At 36.5% G+C, this 21,028-nt stretch overlaps 1 protein-coding gene across 2 annotated transcripts in view; it reads left to right on the top strand.

The window, feature by feature from the left end:
- Positions 1–21,028, top strand: part of RTN4 (reticulon 4) — a 62,180-nt gene that overhangs the window by 33,959 nt on the left and 7,193 nt on the right. For both annotated transcript variants that reach the window (XM_017859045.1, XM_017859046.1), the window contains exons 2-3: positions 12,365–12,572; positions 17,387–17,525. In XM_017859045.1, the coding sequence (XP_017714534.1) occupies positions 12,365–12,572; positions 17,387–17,525 (347 nt within the window). The remainder of the gene's footprint in view (positions 1–12,364; positions 12,573–17,386; positions 17,526–21,028) is intronic.

Genomic DNA, 21,028 nt, shown 5'->3' with positions numbered 1-21,028 from the left:
GAATTCTAATTACTTTTCCTGGCATTTGGGAAGAATTTGATTAAGGATTGTGATTCCTAATAAATATGTAGTTATTATAAACATTATGGTTGTGAAAAACATAAAATTTTAATACCATTCTAATATATATTTGTTTATTTCCTATTTAACTGCCATTCTCATTCCTCACCTGGCATTATTAAAGAGAACTTAATATTTGCTTTTGCTTCAAAAGTAGGTATTTTTCTGCCAGCCATTCCCTGTCCTAGTATTTTTAGGAACAGCCAGTTCAACTCCCCCCTGCCCCGCCTTCCCAGACAAAAGCTTTTTAAAATTGAAACCTGACTTCAGGCTATTCAAAGAAGAACGTAAGAATTTGATTTGAGGCAAAATGTAATCGGATGACTTCTGCATGTAAGGCATGCACAATGCAGGCTGACACTATTTTTAGCTATGGCAGATGACAGTTTATGATTACCAAATGTAGGCAACTCTTTTACTGTGCATTGAGCGAGAAGTTTTATTTTAAAGAAAAGATTTAAGTGTACTGACTTATTTTGAATTAAAATTTTAGTTTGATAAAGATGCTATTACACAAAACACAATCATTTTCCACATTTTTATCTTGGAAACAAATGTTGGCAAGGACTGCAGAGCATTAAATTTTTTCTAAACTACAAGGGTTTGTTAAAATTGATGAGCATTATTTTTAGCAATTCATAAGCATTCCCCCAAAGTTATACATGGAAAAGTACTGTTAGATTCATCTCAGATCTTTGAAAGGATGTTTAATGAACATTTTATATGAGTAAGGACCCTTGTATGATTAACCCTTTATTCTGCAGTATAGAAGGAGACTTGAGGAACCATGAAAAGTTAAACTTTCCTTGTATAAACTCTGTCTTAGTTTTGGTTTTTCAAAAATAAGGAGCCACTAAAGTGATTACCGAGGAATCCAAAGTTAGCATTTTGGTGATCCTATAGTTCTTATTGAAAGGTGTCCTTTATTTTAATTTGAAAATTAAATGTTTCTGTTCTAAAAATAATCTGGCTGCTATTCAGACAATGCAGCAAGCATTAATGATGTAGGTAATGGGAATATAAGATGAAAGGATTTATCGTTTTCCCAGGGTCTAGTAAGGGGAGACAAGCCTACAAAACAGTGTTTTCCTTTTTTATAAATTACCTGAAGCTTTTTTGTTATTTAATAAATGTAGCACATCTGAAAATAGTGTAAATAAAATAAATGTTAAGTCCAAAGCATAGAAACATTTTTTTAATACATCAATTAGAATTAGTAACCTGTCATAAGGTATATATTCATTCTAATCAGTCAACAATAATATTGAAAATGTAGTAGTTTTTGGCTTTCTGCTCAGCTCTGGGGATAAAGTTAGGTAGTAAGACATACATGTTCTTTTATGGAGTTTACAACCTAGTAGAGAAGTATGTTGAAATGAATGTTTTTTTAAAGCTTTAAATCTATTTCCAGGACAATTTTCTTCACCCCTTCCCAAAAAAGGCCCCACACCTTTTAGCAGTCACTCCTCTTCCTTCCTTTTTGGGGAAAAAGCCCCTGATAACCACTTACCTACTTTCTGTCTCTACAGAATTCATAACTTGCATATTCAAGACATTTCATACAAACAGAATCATAAAATATATGGCCTTTTGTAACTGGCTTCTTTGACTTAGCATGTGTTTTCTAGATTCATCCAGGTTGTAACATGTATCAGTACAGTAGTTTCCCCCTTATTCTTGAGGTATAAGGCTCTAAGACCCCTTGCATATGCCCTAGAAACTGCAGATAGGACCGAACCCTGTATATACTGTTTATTCCTGTCTATACATAACTATGATAAAGTTCAATTTATAAATTAGTTACAGTAAGAAATTAACAATAAAATAGAATCATGGTAATAGTATACTATAGTAAAGTTAAATGAATGGTGTCTTTCTCAAAGTATTTCACTGTACTATACTCACCTACTTTTTAACTGTGGTTGACTGCAGAAAACTAACCAGGGAAAGGGAAAATGCAGGTAAGGGAGGACTACTGCACTTCATTTTGTTTTATGGCCTAATAATATTCTGTTATATGGATATACCTTTTAAAAAAAAAAAATCCATTCATCAGTTGTTAGACATTTGGGTTGTCTGTCTCCTGTTTGGCTATCCTGAATAATGCTGCTGTGAATATTTGTGTGTGAAATTTTTGTGTGGACACAGGTTTTCTAGTTTTTTGGGTGAAAATTCCTAGGAGTGGAATTGCTAGGTCATAAGGTAACTAACTCTGTATTTAATTTTTTGAGGAACTGCCAAATTGTTTTTCACAGTGACTGAATTTTACATTCCCATCAGCAATGTATGAGGCTTCTAATCTTCATCACTTCTTGTTAACACGTTATTGCTCATCTTTTTGATTATATCCATCCTGGGGGGTATGAAGTGGTATCTCATTGTGTTTTGGTTTGCATTTTTGTAATGACTAAATGATGTTGAGTTTTTTTTTCATGTGCTTATTGGCTATTTGTGTATCTTCTTTGGAGAAATGTCTATTCAAACCTGTTGTCTGTTTTAAATTGTTTTTTACTGTTGTAAAAGTTTTAAAATATATTCTGAGTACAAGTCTCTTATCAGATCATTGATTTGCAAGTGTTTTCTCTCATTCTGTGTGGTATCTTTCCACTTTCTTTGTGGTGAAAGTTTTAAATTTTAATGAAGTCCAATTTATCTTTTTTTTTTCTTTTGTTGTTTGTGCTTTTGGTGTTATATGTAAGAAATAATTGCCTAATCCAAAGTCGTGAAAATTTACACTTATTTTTTTCTTAAAGAATTTTCTGGCTGAGTGCCGTGACTCATGCTTATAATCCCAGCACTTTGGAAGGCTGAGGCAGGAGGATTGTTTGAGCCCAGGAAGCTGAGGCTGCCTGCTTTGGCACCACTCCACTCCAGCATGGGCGACAGAGTGAGACCCTGTCTCAACAACAATAACAACAAAAAGATAGGAAAGAAAGATAAAAGAGTTTTCTAGTTTAAGCTCTTAACTTTGACTCTTTGAGCCATTATGAGTTAACTTTTATATATGATATGAAGTAGAAGAATCCAACGTTATTTGTTTTGCAGTTGGATATCCAGTTGTCCTAGCACCATTTGTTTAAAAGACTGTTTTTTTCTCATTGAGTTGCCTTGGCACCCTTGTCAAAGTCAGTTGACCATAAATGTAATGGTTTATTTCTGGGTTATCAGTTGTATTCCACTAATCAACCTGTTTGTTCTTGTGTAACTACTCTACTGTCTTGATTACTGTACCTTTTTAGGAAGTTTTGATATAGGGAGGTTCGAGTACTCCAACCTTTGTTGTACTTTTTCAAGTTCTTCTTGATTTTTTTGGATCCCTTATATTTCCATATGAATTTTGCAATTGACTTGTCAATTTTTGCTAAAAGACAGCTAGGATTTTGATGGTGTTTGTATTTTAGATCAATTTGAGGAGTGTTACTGTCTTAATGTCTTGCAATTCACTAACAGGAGTCTTTCCATTTATTTAAGTCTTCAATTTCTTTCGACAATGTGTTATCATTTATAGTTTATATGTCTTGAAATTATTTTCACTGTATTCCTAAGTATCTTACATTTTTCTGTGCTATTATAAGTGGAATTATTTAATTCATTTTCAGATTGTTTATTGCTGGTGTATAGAAATACAATTTTTGTATGTTGATATTGTGTCCTACAGCCATGCTGGACTCTCATTCATTATTTCTAGTAGCTTTTTTGTGGATTGCTTAGAATTTTTTAAATGTATACAGCAGGCCCCTCATATCATTGTTTTGTTCAATGTTGTTTCATTATAATATAGATGAGGAAAAAAAAGCAATTCCTGGCTGGGGCCACTGTCTGTCTGGGATTTGTATGTTCTCATGTCTGCATGGCATTTTCTCTGGGTACTCTGTGGTTTCTTCCCACATTCTAAAGATGTACACATTAGGTTCATTGGTGTGTGTCAGTTGTCTCAGTATGAGTGTGGGGGTGTGTGTATGAGTGTGTCCTGTGATGGAATGGTGTCCTGTCCAGGGTTGGTTCCTGCCTTGCACCCTGAGCTGTCAGGATAGGCTCTGGCCACCCATGACCCAGAACTGGAATAAGCAGGTTGGAAAATGAATGAATGAATGAATGAATGAATGCAGATTATTGTAAAATAAAAACCCGTAAAGTATACAATAATGATGCAAATGCACAACAATCAATGGTGCAGTGTGAAGGCACTGAGTGATCCTGCCATGTTTGCTGTTTTTGAACTGTGTGGTGGCGGTAGGAGGTGCTCCTACCACAGTGTTTGCTTTGCAAACATTTGTTCCTTGATTTAACCCACCACTGCTACAACCACCATCACTGATTCACCAAAAATTGTGTTTTAAAAAAACTTTCTTAAATGTATGTATAGCTTACATTATTTCAATGTTTAATAGTAGCAGTGTTTTGAGTCTTTAGATTATTATTATTATTATTATTTTTTTGAGACAGGGTCTTTCTCTCTTGTGCAGGCTGGAGTGCAGCGGTGTGTTCTCAGCTTGCTGCAACCACTGCCTCCTGAGTTCAAGCGATTCTCCTGCCTCAGCCTCCCGAGTAGCTGGGATTGTAGGCACCTACCAACATGCATGCCCGGCTAATTTTTGTATTTTTAGTAGAGACGGGGTTTCACCACGTTGACCAGGCTGGTCTCAAACTCCTGACCTCAGGTGATCCGCCTTCCTTGGCCTCCCAAAGTGCAGAGGTTACAGGCGTGGGCCACTGCGCCCAACCTTTATTTAGGATATGATGATGTTTTTGTCACCAGAAATACACCATAGAAACTGAAGTCTTGTTTATATAAATTAACCTGTGGCAAAATTGGTTTTGTTACATGTCATTTCACTTAAAGGCACAGTTTCCAGGAAGCTATCCTCAACATTTAAGTGAGGATTTACTGTATAAGATCATGTTATCTGCAAATAGAGTTTAGTCTCTTCCTTTCCAACATGGGTGCCTTGTATGTCTTTTTCTTGGCCAGTTGCACTGCATAGCACCCCCAGGACAATGTTGGACCAGAAGTGGCAAGAATGGATGTACTTGTCTTTTCCTGGTCTTAGGGGAAAGATGTTTACCATTTAGTTGGGGTTAGCTGTGGGTTTTTGTAGATGATCTTTATCAGTTTGATAATGTTCCCTTTTGTTCCTAATATGTTAAATGTTTTATCTTGAAAGGGTGTTGGAGTTAGTGAGATGCTTTTTCTGTGCGATGCTTTTTTTGCATCTATTGGGATGATCATGTGGTTTTTGTCTTTATCCTGTTAATATGGTATATTATGTTGATTGATTTTCATATGTTGAACCAATCTTGTATTTCTGAGATAAAGGCCTCTTGGCCATGGTGTATAATCTTTTTTATATGTTGCTCAATTCAGTTTGCATATATTTTGTTGAGGATTATTGCGTCTGGATTCATAAGGGATGTTTATCTGTAGTTTTCCTTTCTTGTGCTGTCTTTGTCTGATTTGGTATCAGGATTGAACAAACTTCTAAATTAACTAATGAATCTAAATTAATAATTCTCTTGTTGACCATTAGAAGCAACAGTATTTGAATATATTTCTCAGAAGGGATTTTGGTAAAGTTCTATACCTCCCTCCTATTGAGAATCAGTTATCCTGGATAAAAAATCTTTCAACTTTTTTTATTAAAACCAATTTGAGGAAGCTGTAAGGGACTAGAAATTTTGTTGGCAAATGTCAGTTAAGTCAGCCACACTGTTTGCTAGCAACTAACATTTTTTCATTCTTGCAGCTTCACTAACAATCTCTTCAGCTTCTTTACAGGAAAAGATTGAAATTCTTCTGTACTTTGCACAGTGGGGTTGGTGGCAGTGTAGATTGCCTCTCAGATATTCCTGTTCTAGGCTGTATTCATTTTATCTTATGTGTGACTATCAGTGCCTAGTTGTCTCATTTCTCTTGGCTGTTCTTCCCTTTTTGTTCTTCTCCAGTGCTCTAAAGGGTCTGATGGCTCCACCAGAGCATTCCTAGTGCTTGTTTCAGTGTGTCTGTTAACGATACCTGCTTTGAGCTACTCTCATGCAGCTGCTTATTTTTATGCAGTATGTGTGGGCTTACGTATGTAATTTTCACAGCTTTTCCATTTATTGAAAAGACCTTGTTCCTAGGAACCATATGACAAGAGGAAAGGAAGCGGTAGGTTAGGGTTTACTGTACTTTCTTAAAGTTAATTTTATTTAGGGTTGTGATCATTGAGTACTGCTGGGCCTTATACATGACTATTCTGGTATCATCAACTTTGGGGAAATTGATCTGATTCAACCCAGAACACCAGAATCATCAACTTAAATACTCTAGAATTTTAACTTGTCAGCTGGATCCAAATATTTATTAAGCTAACAGAGAGGGTGTTCTTTTTCCAATAGGAAAGCCTACTGTGAAAAATAACACTCATAAGATTCTTTAGTAGTACCGAATAGAAACAGAATGGGGTGAATTTTTTTCTGATTATAGTCATGATTCATGCTTGCCAATAGAGTGGGACCATTTCAGATGGCACGGAAGAGAATAAAGAAGCAAGTAAAACTCATTGATATCCCGTTATGCAGAGAAAAACACTGCTTAGTGGTTATCCTTTCAGACTTTGTATGTTTAATTTCTTTTTTTTTGTATGTTTAATTTCTTAAGTGAGAATATACTGTGAGTCTTTTTGTAACATTCTGTTTTCATTTATCATTATGGACATGTTTCTGTGATAATGTAGATCTGTATCACTTTTTTTTTTTTTTTTTGGAGACAGAGTCTCGCCCTGTCGCCCGGGCTGGAATGCAGTGGCCGGATCTCAGCTCACTGCAAGCTCCGCCTCCCGGGTCCACGCCATTCTCCTGCCTCAGCCTCCCGAGTAGCTGGGACTACAGGCGCCGCCACCTCGCCCGGCTAGTTTTTTGTATTTTTTAGTAGAGACGGGGTTTCACCGTGTTAGCCAGGATGGTCTCGATCTCCTGACCTCGTGATCCGCCCGTCTCGGCCTCCCAAAGTGCTGGGATTACAGGCTTGAGCCACCGCGCCCGGCCTGTATCACTTTTTTTAATGGCTGTGTAACACTTCTCTTGCATAAATATATCCTAATTTTATTTAATCAGATTCACATGGTTTTTGAAAGTCATTTTCAACAACTTAATTATAGTTCTCTACTGTGGGAAAGTACTTATCAAATATATTGGAGTAAAGCCCTTTTCTCCGTTTTTGGGTCTAACGGTAGGTGAAATATTGACATTAAAAGTTGTTCCTTATTGATTAAACTATCTTGTTAATTTCACTTAGCCTTTCTTGGCTTTTATGATTCATCTTGCATGTTGTAATTATCTGCCTACTCTTTGCCCATTTGTTATGCACGCACACGTATAACATTTTGAAGGACTTTAATCAGCTGAGCCTTCAATTTGGCATCATACAACGGAGAATATGAGTTTTATCTGTAGGAATCCTGGGTTCAGATCCGTGTTCTGCCACTTATTAATGATGTGATCTGGGTCCAGTCATGTAGGAGCTGGGTTTCACTCTTTCAAGCCTACCTTTCATTAGGTTTGTTTGTTTGTTTGTTTAAGAGATGAGGGGGTCTCTGTATTTCCCAGTCTGGTCTCAAACTCCTGGCCTCCCACCTCGGCCTCCCACAGAGCTGGAATTACAGGCATAAGCCACTTTGCACAGTGGCTCATTAGGTTTTAATAATTGAAAGAGATAATGTTGTATAGGCTACTGCAGTGTTTGGCATAAGTTTATATGCTCAGGAAATAAAGAAGGTGTGGAGATTGGAGAATGCAGATCAGCAATCAAAACATCTGTCAGTCTTAAGCGTATCATTTTTCATACTTTTAAAAAGTTTCATACAGTTGCCATAATGATAGAGTTTATACTAGCTTGAAAAATTGTAGGAATATGAATTTGTTATATTCCTAAAGTTTTAATAATGTCTGGTACTTAAGATATTTCTAGGAAGGTTCAAATCAGAAGACTGGTATGAATAAAAATATTTACGCTTCCTTCTCTCCCAAAAAATCTAGATCTAAAAAGGAAGGAAATATTTTTAAATTATATTGAGCACAGATAATGCCACAGTAGTAAAACTTCATTGGTTTGGATCCACTGACAGGGAATTTGAATGCAGTACTAATGTATGTATCTTTATACTGACTAGATCATTTTAATTCCTTAAGGGAAAAGAGAGATTAGAAGATTAATGCCCTTTATGGACAATGAAACTGAAGGCCAGAGAGGTTGGAGTTGTATCCAAAATCACACATTTGCTGAGCTGGTACCTGCTAGGATGTGGGTCTCTTGAATCCCAGACCTGATATTTCTTTCTACCATATTCATTTAGGTAGAAATTACAGACTAATTATAAATCATATCTAGTCACTACACCTGTTTAGATAGTAACTCTGCTATATTAGGAGGTTTGATTAGACATTTATGTTGTACAGTACAAACCTCTCAAATCTACAGTCATTGATTTCATGGCCAGGTTTTACTAAGTAGTTTTTAATGATGGTTAAAAATAGCGAGCACATCTGCATTTACTTTAATTTCTCACCAGTAGTGATTTTGAAGGTTAATGTTTTTGAGCATTTTGAGAACCACTTTTATAAAGGAGCATTTGTTCATATGAAAAATAGATTTGAGAGGCTGGGTGCGGTGGCTCACACCTGTAATCCCAGCACTTTGAGAGGCTGAGGTGGGCAGATCATGAAGTCAGGAGATCGAGACCATCCTGGCTAACACGGTGAAACCCCGTCTCTACTAAAATACAAAAAATTAGCTGGGTGTGGTGGCGGGCGCCTGTGGTCCCAGCTACTCGGGAGGCTGAGGCAGGAGAGTGGCGTGAACCCGGGAGGTGGAGCTTGCAGTGAGCTGAGATCGTGCCACTGCACTCCAGCCTGGGTGACAGAGCAAGACTGTCTCAAAAAAAAAAAGAAAAGAAAAAGAAAAGAAAAATAGATTTGAGGTATACCTTACCTGCTGATTCCTTTGGGCTATTAGCTTTTATTCACCCTATAATAGTAAAAACTTAGATAAGGTTTAAAATCCTCCCAATGTGGTTTATAAAGTAACATGTTTACAATGCGACACAACAGTATAGTTCATTGACCTAAAGTTAATAATACGTTTGAAATTTTCTTCTTTATATATTTACTATTTAAGTAATGTGATTGTGGTGATAATAATAATAAATAGCCCTGACATTTATTAATAATTTATTATAGGCTATGTACTCTATTAAGTGCTTTACATTAATTATCTTACTCATGGAAAATCTGTTGAATCATATCTCAATGAGATCATTCCTATTTTTGACAAATCGTTAGCTGTATATATTTATGGGGTACAATGTGTTTTGACATGTGTACAATGTGTTGTGATTAAATCAAGCTAATTAAATTACCACCTTGTTACTTATTATTTTTGTGAGACATGAAATTTACTCTGTTATTTTGAAGTATATAGTCGGCTGGTATTGACTGTTGTCACCCTGGGGTGCAGTAAATCTCAAAACTTTTTTCTCAATTCTATCTAGAAACTTTATGCCTTTTGTTCATTCCTATTTTAATATATGTTTTATAGATGAAGAAACTGAAATATAGAGGACTTTAGTGACTTACCTGAAGTCACATAGCTTGTAAAATATGCAATCTTTTTTTTAGTCTCTGTGACCCAGCTATAGAACCTAAATTTTTTGTTTGTGTGTATGAAACCACTGCTGTAGGGCACAAAGGGAGCCTCACAGGAAAGAGCGATCTTACCAAGGGACTGTCTTTATCATCACTCCCCGTTCTCTCACTGTACCCTCCTAATAATAAAAAAAAAAGGCATTAATTGTTAGAACCACTACTAGCAGAAAGATGCTTACGGTTAGACCTGTACCTTTAGGGTTTCTAGATGCCATTCATTCTTCAAGACCCAGCTCAATTTCCATTTACAGTATTTCACAGTCTTTTAACATTTCTTCCAGTTTTTTCCCTTTTCTGAGTTCTCATAACAGTGCAGTATTTATTTTATACCTTCACTGACTTGCTTTTATGTAAAAGCATAATCTTTTATGCCTAGAATAAAATATCTTATCTTGCCTAGAATTGTAATGTTGGACAGGACCTTCAAGAATCAGATGAGTTTTCTCATTCTGCTAGGTTGAGTTACTTGAACAGTATCACCTCATTAAGTGTTTGCTGATTGCCAGAAACCTATTAACATTGCTCCTATCTCCTTATTCAGTATGACATTATTCGTAATGTCCTTTTGACAACCTATAGATAGACCATTTCAAGTTCTTGTCAGTCCTCAGTTGTGCTAGTACAATAGTAGAAACTAGTGGGATAGCACTGAGCTCATTTAGATGTTTTAGGCAGGGCTGTACCAAACAAGCTGGGGAATATTTGAACAAATAGTTGAAATCAGAGTTTGAAAACAAAGCTCAAAATCATACATAGAATGTTAAATTAATAGCATTCAAGCCAGACCATTTAGGTGACTGAAATAAGTGTTTGAATCCCTGCTATGTACTGGACACAGTGTTGGGCATTTAAAATATCCTTACTAGCAGCAATTAAGGACTTTGTACTAATATCCAACATTGTGCAGTTCACATACATAGTTTTCCCCACAGAAGTACCCTTAAGAGCAAAAGAAAGTTACATACCCCTTAGGGGACCTGGGGATCAAAACCAAAGCAACCTTAAAACTGTGATTTTTCTTTGATGTCACCTCTTCTTGCAAAGAGTATATCCATGTTTATTTTACTATAAAATTTCTCTCCCAATTGTTCACAGTTCAGAGAGATTAATTACATCAGTCTATGAATTCAGGAGCACTTTGGCACACTTCAGGGTTCTCCTTGGATTGAGCATAACCCGATTTTGAGACATCAGGCTATGCTTCCTTGATCCCCTCAGTGGCCCTGTGGCGATGTCCAAGAGCAGACATGCTAAGTTGGGCTTTGTCTGACTTGTTACTGTTAATAAACGTTATGTAACAGTGTAGCACATTTACTTTTCTTTTTTCTTTGACTCCAAAATTTTTACAGCATTATATTTATCAACTCTTAGAAGGAGGTAGCTTTTCAGGTAATCTAAAGGCTGTTTTATCTTTTGCTTTGTAGAAATTTTTCTTTTAATGATACCCAGGTTAAGTTGCAATTTTGTTTCTCAAAGAGAGATCTTAAGAGCAGAGTTGTTACTAGCACAAAAAATCAAATAAAAACCGAGGTGGGTGGATCACGAGGTCGGGAGATCAAGACCATTCTGGCTAACACGGTGAAACCCCATCTCTACTAAAAATACAAAAAATTAGCTGGGCACGGTGGCGGGCACCTGTAGTCCCAGCTACTTGGGAGGTTGAGGCAGGAGAATGGCATGAACCCAAGAGGCGGAGCTTGCAGTGAGCCGAGATCGTGCCACTGCACTCCAGACTGGGCGACAGAGGGGGACTCCGTCTGAAAAAAAAAAAAAACAAAACGAAACAAAAGAGTAGAGTTGTAAAACTCATTCATATGTGTAGTTTTCTATCTTAGTCTTTTTTGATTTATTTTCTGCATATATTTTGGTGTCACTGAAGTATCTCATTTTAGTGTGTTAATATTTTTTGTTATTGGGATTTATTTATTGAATTATTTGATTATATAGCATGCATTGTATGAGATGAAAAACCCCAAGATGATTTATTTTTTATTTTCTTTTCTTTCTTTCTTTTTTTTTTTTTTGAGACGGAGTCCCGCTCTGTCGCCCAGTCTGGAGTGCAGTGGTGCAGTCTCAGCTCACTGCAACCTCTGCCTCCCGGATTCAAGCGATTCTTCTGCCACAGCCTTCCGAGTAGCTGGGATTACAGGCATGCACCACTATGCCCCACTAAATTTTGTATTTTTAGTAGAGATGGGGTTTCGCCATGTTGTCCAGGCTGGTCTGGAATGCCTGACCTCAGGTAATCCACCTGCCTCAGCCTCCCACAGTGCTGGGATTACCAGCATGAACCATCGCACCCAGCCCCCAAGATTATTTTAAGTAACTCCTTGTTTTGGATTAGAAGTCTTCTAGGCTTTGGAGACATTTAATCATTGTGTATGGCTAGAATGATTCAGTTATGCAGAAATAAATAACATTTCATGGAGAGGTGTTATAGTGATATACAACTAAGAGTGGGTTTAAAATGTGGGTTTTAAAGTTAATGTTTCTTCAACTTAGTGTTTCTTTAACTTTTTAGGTTTGGTTTTACTTTATGTAGTAGTCTTTTATTTTCGTAGATGGAACAAATCCAAATTGATAAAATAATGTTCTAATTTCAGATTTCTTTTTCAATTTTTAGTTGTTGACCTCCTCTACTGGAGAGACATTAAGAAGACTGGAGTGGTGTTTGGTGCCAGCCTATTCCTGCTGCTTTCATTGACAGTATTCAGCATTGTGAGTGTAACAGCCTACATTGCCTTGGCCCTGCTCTCTGTGACCATCAGCTTTAGGATATACAGGGGTGTGATCCAAGCTATCCAGAAATCAGATGAAGGCCACCCATTCAGGTGAGATGTCTGGAAAACAAGGCATGCATTGGCAATAGTGTAAACAGGATTAATATTAAGACTTCATCTACTGTCTGTAGAGTTACAAGCATGCACTTTTTTCTTAAAGATAATTGCAGATATTTGCTTAAGCTATACCAAAAACATCTGCTTTTGAGATTTTCAAAAAGTCATTTCAAAGGCTCATGATGGAGGAGACTGTTTACGTATCATTAAACTAACTCTACTACTTGTTAGGAATATTTATTAGAGTTAGGCATTGGTTGTCTTACTTTAATGAGTGTTGTGTCTTTTTAACATGGGTAGGTTTGGTGAGGGTTATATAGTCTTTATTGTTTACTTTTTATGTTGTCTGATAACATCCTTTCTGATATTCGTATCTTTCTAGTAGTATGCTGATATTTTTCTGTTGTGCTTTTCTTTATGTATTTTCTTTATCTAGTTTCTTAAGGCATTACTTTTTAATTATTTTTTGGAGAGCTTTATTTCAGCATCTCCTTGTCTCCCAACTATCATCTTCTACCCTTACTTTCACAAGTATACTATAGCATTATATAGTTGCTATCGAGACACACCTCAGCTTGAGTCTTCTGCCCTCACCTCATACTCTGCATGTTTTTCCTCCTCTTTTTTAATTGACATATAATTCATATACCATAAAACTCATTGGTTTTTAATATATTCACAGGATTCTACAACCATCACTATTTTCATCACACAAAAAGAAACTTCCTACTTATTAACAGTTCAACTCCCCAACCAACGCCCAACGACCACTAGTTCACCACGTTTTTAAATGAATTTTTTTCCTCAAACTTGTTAATTTCTATCCGTAACACCACTACCATGCTAGTTTTCAGGCTCCTGTTTTGATGTTATGTTTGTTTTCATCTCATGTAAAGAAAATCACTAAATATTGTTAAGAAAATCACAAAATTTTGTTCTTTTCCACTGCTTCCTCAGTCTACCAGGAGCCTCTAAAGCAAAGCCATGGCCAAATTCAGTCTGCTGCCTGCTTTTGTAAATAAAGTTTGTTGGAACGCAGCCATGCTCATTCATTTAGCTGGTTTCATACTGTAATAGCAGAATTCAGTAGTTGTAACAGAGACCATATGAACATGAAAGCCTAAAATGCTTAACTATCTGGCCCTTTACAGAAAAAGTTTGCTGACCCCTAATTGGACTCCATTTGTTACCAGATTGACTTCTAGTTACCTTGGATTACTGCCGTTCTTACAGATGATGTCAGATTAATTTTTCTAGAAGTATCACTTTTTTTCTAAAGAGAAAAAAAAAAAGAAAAGGCAGGGGCCCTCTTTAGACTGTAGGATGAAGTCCAGATGTCTTTGTCTTGTCTCTCGTTTATCCCTTCTAGAGTTTTGTACTCATGTTCTTGCTGCCTTCCTTAGCTCCCCAGATCCCTCAGTCATATTTTTTATTTGGTTCTGAGTTTGATTCAAGACCCAGCTCTTTGGAGGATTTCCTAACCCTGACCCCAAATGATCTGAGAATTCAGTTCCTACTGCATTAACTATGCCTTTGAAATGTTAATTGTTTTGCGTAAGGAGATCATTTTTCTTCAAATAGATTGCAATCATTTAAAAACTATTTCTAACTTGTTAGCTTGAAAGTAGGGGAAACAAAGAAAAAACTATTTCTGGCAAGGTAAATACCTGTTTGGGCATATGAGTATGTACCTACCTACAACATGATCCAGTTGATATTAATGGGGAACTTAAACGGATTTACATACTTTGAAAGAAGAGACCTACTAAATTATTTTGCTTATTGTAAAGACTGATGATTTTTTTCTGGCTTTCTCTTTTTGATGAAGTAATGACGTTATACAAGTTTGGGGGAGAGACCAACATTTATTGAATAGCTCTTATGTGTCTAACCTTTTATGTACATATTATTAATAAGTTTATTTTAAGTTTATGATAATTCTATGAGATAGGTGGTATCACTCCATTTTACAGGGTGGCAGGAAAAACTTGGAATTCAGTAACTTGAGATTGTAGTTTCAAAATGGCAGAGCCAGCCAGATGTGTTGGCTCATGCCTGTCATACTAGTGCTTTGGGATCCTAAGTCAGGAGGGTTGCTTGAAGCCAGGAGTTTGAGACCACCCTGAACAACATAGTGAGACCACCATCTCTACAAAAAATTAAAAATTAGCTAGGTGTGGTGATGCATACCAGTAGTCCCAGCTATTCAGGCAGCTGAGCTGAGAAAATTGCTAGAACCCAGGAGTTAAAGGCTGCAGTGAGCTGTGATCATGACACTGTACTCCAGCCTAGGCAATAGAACGAGACTCTTTCTCCAAAAAAAAAAAAAAAAAAGGCTGAGTCATATTGTTATCAAGCCACAAATGATAAAGAAGTATGATTTTAATTAGTTATGCTGAAATATGTAAAATATTGTCAAGCCAAAACTTCTATATTTTCTATAGTTCCAATTTTACACATCGATTTTTGAGGTTTTTGGAAAGTATTAGTGATTTATTTCCTTCTTAGAAACACTTTATTCATTTTTTAAACTTTCTTCAAAGAGATGGGTCTCACTTTATTGCCCAGGCTAGTCTCGAACTCCTGGGCTTAAGCAATCCTCCTGCCTCAATGTCCCAAGTAGCTGGGACTACAGGCATGCACTACCATGCCTGGCTAGAAACACTTTTATTCTTAAAAGTCCTTTTATAGTCATTATAAAGTAAATTTAGCCAACATACCAGTTTAAGCTTGTTGGACAGTTTTTCCTAGTTCCCCTTAATCACACTAGTAAAGGTGATATTATGTGGTTTGTATCTAATATCTGTGGTTACTGAAAGAGTGATGAAGAGTGCTGGCCTTGTATTAATATCACATAAATGTCAGTTGAATTAATGTAGATATCTACAGGATGTCATTGATGGGGAGTGCTGTCTTTGTGCCTTCTGGTTAGGCATCTTGTCTTTAGCAAGAACCAGCAACAGTGGTACAAAGAAGCAGAATTCCAACCAGGATTTTATCAGCCACTTTCTTATATTTCTCAAATTTGGGTAAACAAGTAATTGTTGGTTTAAATATCAGTGTGAATCTTTGAGTATTTTTCACTTGATATTAATAATTCAGTTTTTTGTTAATAATTGTCTAACAGTGTATTAGACCATGTATTAGTAAAGATACATTCCTGGTCCATAACAGTTTATACTCTAGTAGGAAAAATATACAAGTATACGTGTGTCTATATTTCAGAGCTGAATCCAGTAAATACTATAAGACTAACACAAAAGAAAGCATTGTTAGAATTATACAGGAGTGAGAGATAACATCAGGGTTTTATGAGAGAGATTGTCAGATGAGGCCCCATGTATGAGTGAGACTTGAGATTGGGCTAACTGGCTAAATAAGGTATCACCAGAGGTAAGAGAGCATTGCGGATTGGGAAAACCATATGATTAATAAAGGCTACATTAAGGTTAAAAAATATTTAGTGAATGACTCATTTCTGACTGCAACATAAAGTGTAGTTGGAAGTAAGGTTGGAAAGATTCAGGAGGATGTCCCTGGTTGAAAAGTTGGAGTCATAGAATCACAGAATGTTCGAGCCTGAAGGAACTGAGGAAAGTCTCTCAAATTTACAGAGTTGGAGCACTTACCCAGAGAAGTTAAATGCCTTTTGCAATGTTGTATAGCTAGGTAGTGGCAGGTTTTCTAACTCCTGCCTGAGTTCAGCCTAGACAGCACTATCTAGGATAGCTCACGTAAGGTTAATCTGGCATTGACTGACAGAATGGATTTGGATGCAGGCAGATCAAAGATTTGTTTGGAGAGCGATAGAATATTCCAGTTCATAAATAGTAAGCACTTAAAATAGAGTGATGGCACTGTGAATAAAACCCAGAAAACATATTTGGGGCATGTTGCAGAGGTAAAACTCTATGGGACAAGGAGTTGTCTAAGATGTTATTTCCAGTGTAAGAAACTGGCCTCCTCAGACATGGGGAGGTTATGAGGACTACTTCCAGCAGATACGAGAGAACACTCAGCACTTCTGAGTCGGTTATACTCTGCCAAGATAAAATGGCGTCTTTGAAACAATAATGAAACTGTTCCTTACATTCCTGTGGACTTGGCTTTTTCCCCAGTATAGTATTTTTATGTATTTATTTATTACCAATACAATATTTTTAAATTTCACAATTTTAGCCATCTCAGAATGGATTAAAGCATCTAGATGACGTAACTCTTAGGTTTTGCTAGGATTGCCACTGTGCTTTTGGCAGCCACTTGACAATCTGGTTCTTGACATATTGAGCAATTTCCCCTAAAGGTTAGTCTGAGAGAGTTTAGGATTTGGAAATGAAAAATATCTTTTTTAGGAAAACTTGATGAGACAACATAGTGTCAACTTTAAGAAAAAAAAAAACAAACCCATAGTCATAACTACCATTTATTGAGTGCATCCTTGTGCCCAGTTACATTAGGCACTTTTCTCATTGAATTCTTGTGATAATCTCCACTTTATAAATGAGGAAACTAAGTTTAGAGGGAAGAATAACTTTGCAAAATTACCTAGCCAGGTAAGTGGCAGAGCATCGGATTCAAGCCTAGATCAGTCTGGCTTCAAAGTGTATGCTTTTTCTGTGCTAGTCAGCAGACAGTGCATGTCAAGGAAATACCCTTACTGCTGAGTTTTTATAGTGCCCTTAATTTGGAAACAGTTGGCTTTCACAGTAGAATATTTTCTTAATTTCTTACAGATATATAATTTCTGATTGACATTTTGGGGAAAATTACTTCAATTAGTGACAATTGTGATGTGTTTTGCTTTCTAGGGCATATCTGGAATCTGAAGTTGCTATATCTGAGGAGTTGGTTCAGAAGTACAGTAATTCTGCTCTTGGTCATGTGAACTGCACGATAAAGGAACTCAGGCGCCTCTTCCTAGTTGATGATTTAGTTGATTCTCTGAAGGTAAGTTTATTTTGCCTTTCATTTTTGATGTAGTCAGAATTTAGTATCAAAAGAGTTGAGTGTAAAATTGCATTTTTCTATATTCAAGTAAATGATAAATATTAATTAAATCACACGGCTAGAAACTTGTGTTTTAAAATTCAGAATCCAATCAAATAAGGATGAGCAAGTGCTATTCCTTTTTTTTTTTTTTTTGGTCATACTTAATACAGAGAGTCCTGTATTCCTTTTTAAAGGAGAATAAGTTTTAAATCATACTTTTGGGCCGGGCACGGTGGCTCACGCCTGTAATCCTAACACTTTGGGAGACCAAGGCGGGCAGATCACCTGAGGTCAGGAGTTCGAGACCAGCCTGACCAGCATGGAGAAACCTTGTCTCTACTAAAAATACAAAATTAGCTGGGCGTGATGGTGCATGCCTGTAATCCCAGCTACTCAGCAAGCTGAGGCAGGAGAATCTCTTGAACCTGGGAGGCAGAGGTTTTGGTGAGTTGAGATCGTGCCATTGCATTCCAGCCTGGGCAACAAGAGCAAAATTCTGTCTCAAAAAAAATTTTTTTGTTTTTTATATATATATCATACTTCTGGAAATCATGAAGATTAAAAGGAAGAGGAAATTAAAGGGAATTTTGACTATAAGCATAAAGAGCGTCTAATGCCAGTTTTAATACCAGATGTGATTTATTCATTCTGACTTTTACAGTCCAGCACTTAGTTTCTTATCTTATATGTGATTCATACATACATGAAAGCTATTTCATATCTTGGACTCTTTCTTATTCTAGATAAGATTTAATAATTCTGAAACACCTCAACTGATCTTCAATTGGTCATCATTGGAAGTTTTTCTTTAGTTTGGGATCTTGCTACATAAGCAGCTGTTAAGAGTCTCACCTTGCAAATAAACTCTCCCAGAGTTCTGCTTGACGAAACAGGCACTAAACCACAGTTGTGTAATTTAATTAATCCTGAAACACTGGACCTGTAGTGCTTTTCTTTTTCATAGAACTTGGCATTTGTGTTTTATATGCTGTTGCCTGTGACTCTGCAGAATACAGGCAGACTTGTTTCCAATCTAAGCCTGGACAGAAATGTAGTGGTGGTAATTCTCATAATTTTCATTTTCATTTCCAAGAGAAATGTTCTGGTTCATTTTATCATACATGCTAAGGATATAGTAGCAATAAGGGGTGACTAGGCCTTTAGACTCAGAAAACAATTTCTGAACTGGTCAGAATAGGTGTAAGTGCTTGAAGTGCTTTTATTAAAAAAAAATTTTTAGCCTTTATAACCTGGTAGTTGATACATTATTTTCAATTCTTTGCGTCTCTGGGATTATAGGCATGAGCCACCATGCCCAGCCGCATCTCTTATTTTATTTATGACTTGGAACTTAAGTTACATCCTAATAACCTCAAGGATAAATAATGTAGTTTCCTTTTATTACTTATCTCTTTCATATAGAGTGGTTGCATTTAGTGACTAAATCTGTAGTGATGTTTTAAAATGATCTGATGTCAGTCTGTAAATAAAAAGATTATGGTTATGTTGTTTGGCATGTTTGATTAGTTTCAAAAGAGATCAAGTAAAAATATTTTGGAGCAAATGAAATAGAACCTTGTACATACAGCCTAGAGGAAGCCAGTTCCTATTCATGTATTATTACCTTCTGTATGTAGCTGACTTTTAAGGTAGAACATGTGTGAAAAGTGATTGAGAAGGAGGTACTGATGCCGTTTAAGACGGATGGTTTGTGGATAGGAATTGACTGAGAATAAACACTGTCTATAGGTAGTAATTCAGAGCTTCTAACAGCAAAGGACCATTTCTGAATTTAACAGTCAAAGATCGGTGGGGGAGAGAGGTGACTTCAAAGAAAAGCCTGGTGAGCTTAGGAGAGGAGAGATGGTTGTTGTTTTTATGGATTCAATAAAGATGGCAACAGAGATACACCAAAAGTCATCCTCCATGTTTGCACAGTGTAGCAGTGAAGGCAGCTATATGTCTACAGTTATAACATTTTTCTTGAGAGAAATGTCATTCTTGAATAAATCCATTTTTTTAAATTGATGTGTGAATGATGCATTATGCTCTAGTTTTCTGAGTTTGAGTATAAAGTTTCCACTTGTCTTTAATCAAAAGAAAACTTATTCTTTCAGAGAAAATTTTCATCCATATGCAGTCCAATGTGTAGATACTTATGTAGGTATAGAAATATTTGTCAAAGGCAGGAGGAGAGAAAAAAATGTTAGAAAGGGGCTGATGAGATCTTAAGAAACGTTTTAAATCTCTGTTTTGCACAGGTATTTGAGAATTGAATATGAGGACTTTTAAAATAAGTTTTGAGAAATAATTTCTTTGTTAAATCTTATCTTTTAATTTCTTTCGAAAACTACATTTTTTTATAAAAGCAGTTATGTTATTTAGGAGGAAGCTAGCATAAATGAGAGAAATCAAACTTGATAAGTGCTCACATTGAGTGACTGCTAATTTGAAAGTAACAAAGTGACACATGATGAGATAGATTTCCTTTCTGGAACGCTTGTTGTTTCTTAACAACTTGTTGAAAAAAAGGACTTTGATTAAAATTTGATTTCTCCTTAAGGATTAGCAATACTTTTAAAAGAAAAGCGAAGAAAACATACTTGATTGGTTTCCCTGAGTCGTGTTTTTGGCAAGCCCAGACCTCAAGGTATGGTGACTTCCCCAGATTGCAGTTCATTTAGGACTGCAAATAAATAACAGTTGCTTCATCATGTTAGCACTTAAAATGAACCTGGCATTTAGATCTCAAAATCTAGAGGCAAATGAATAAGGCAGGGAATCTGTCCTTTTCTCCTCATGAAAAGTGATGGGTATGAAGCCCTTGGTGATTCCGGTACACACTCTGATCGTGTACATGAAAGGTTTTCCTTGATAACCCTTGTGATTTTGCCACACAAGAATTTAGCCGAACGCTTTCTTAATGTCATTGTATATGAGTAGTACAGATTCCATCTGTTTGTTCCCGTTGAATATGAGGGTACTACAGAAATACTGAATACTTCCTCAAGCTGAAAAAGGAAGCTGATAAAAAAAAACATAACTTTGCCTTTTATAAAATGCTTGATAGGGATGACCTTTCTAGAGAGAGTTCTATGTATGGCCACACTTACCCCCCCAGTTTTTGTTTATATAGAGAGCATTTTAAAAGAAAAAGGTTTTCCTGGCCATGCACAGTAGCTCATGCCTGTACTCCCAGTACTTTGGGAGGCCAAGGCGGAAGGATTGCTTGAGGCCAGGAGTTTGAGACCAGCCTGGGCAACATTGTGAGACTCTGTTCTATAAAAAGATACTAAAAAATCAGCCAGCTATGGCAGCCCATGCCTGTAGTCCCTGCTACTTGGGAGGCTGAGGCAAGAGAACCTCTTGAGTGAGCCCAGGAGGTGGAGGATGTAGTGAGCCATGATCATACCACTGCATTCCAGCCAGGATGACAGAGTGAGACCCTTGTCTCCTTAAAA

Source organism: Rhinopithecus bieti, unplaced genomic scaffold (genome assembly GCF_001698545.2).
Source record: "Rhinopithecus bieti isolate Rb0 unplaced genomic scaffold, ASM169854v2 scaffold_47995, whole genome shotgun sequence".
NCBI lineage: Eukaryota > Metazoa > Chordata > Mammalia > Primates > Cercopithecidae > Rhinopithecus > Rhinopithecus bieti.
This window is presented reverse-complemented; position numbering and strand designations above follow the sequence as displayed.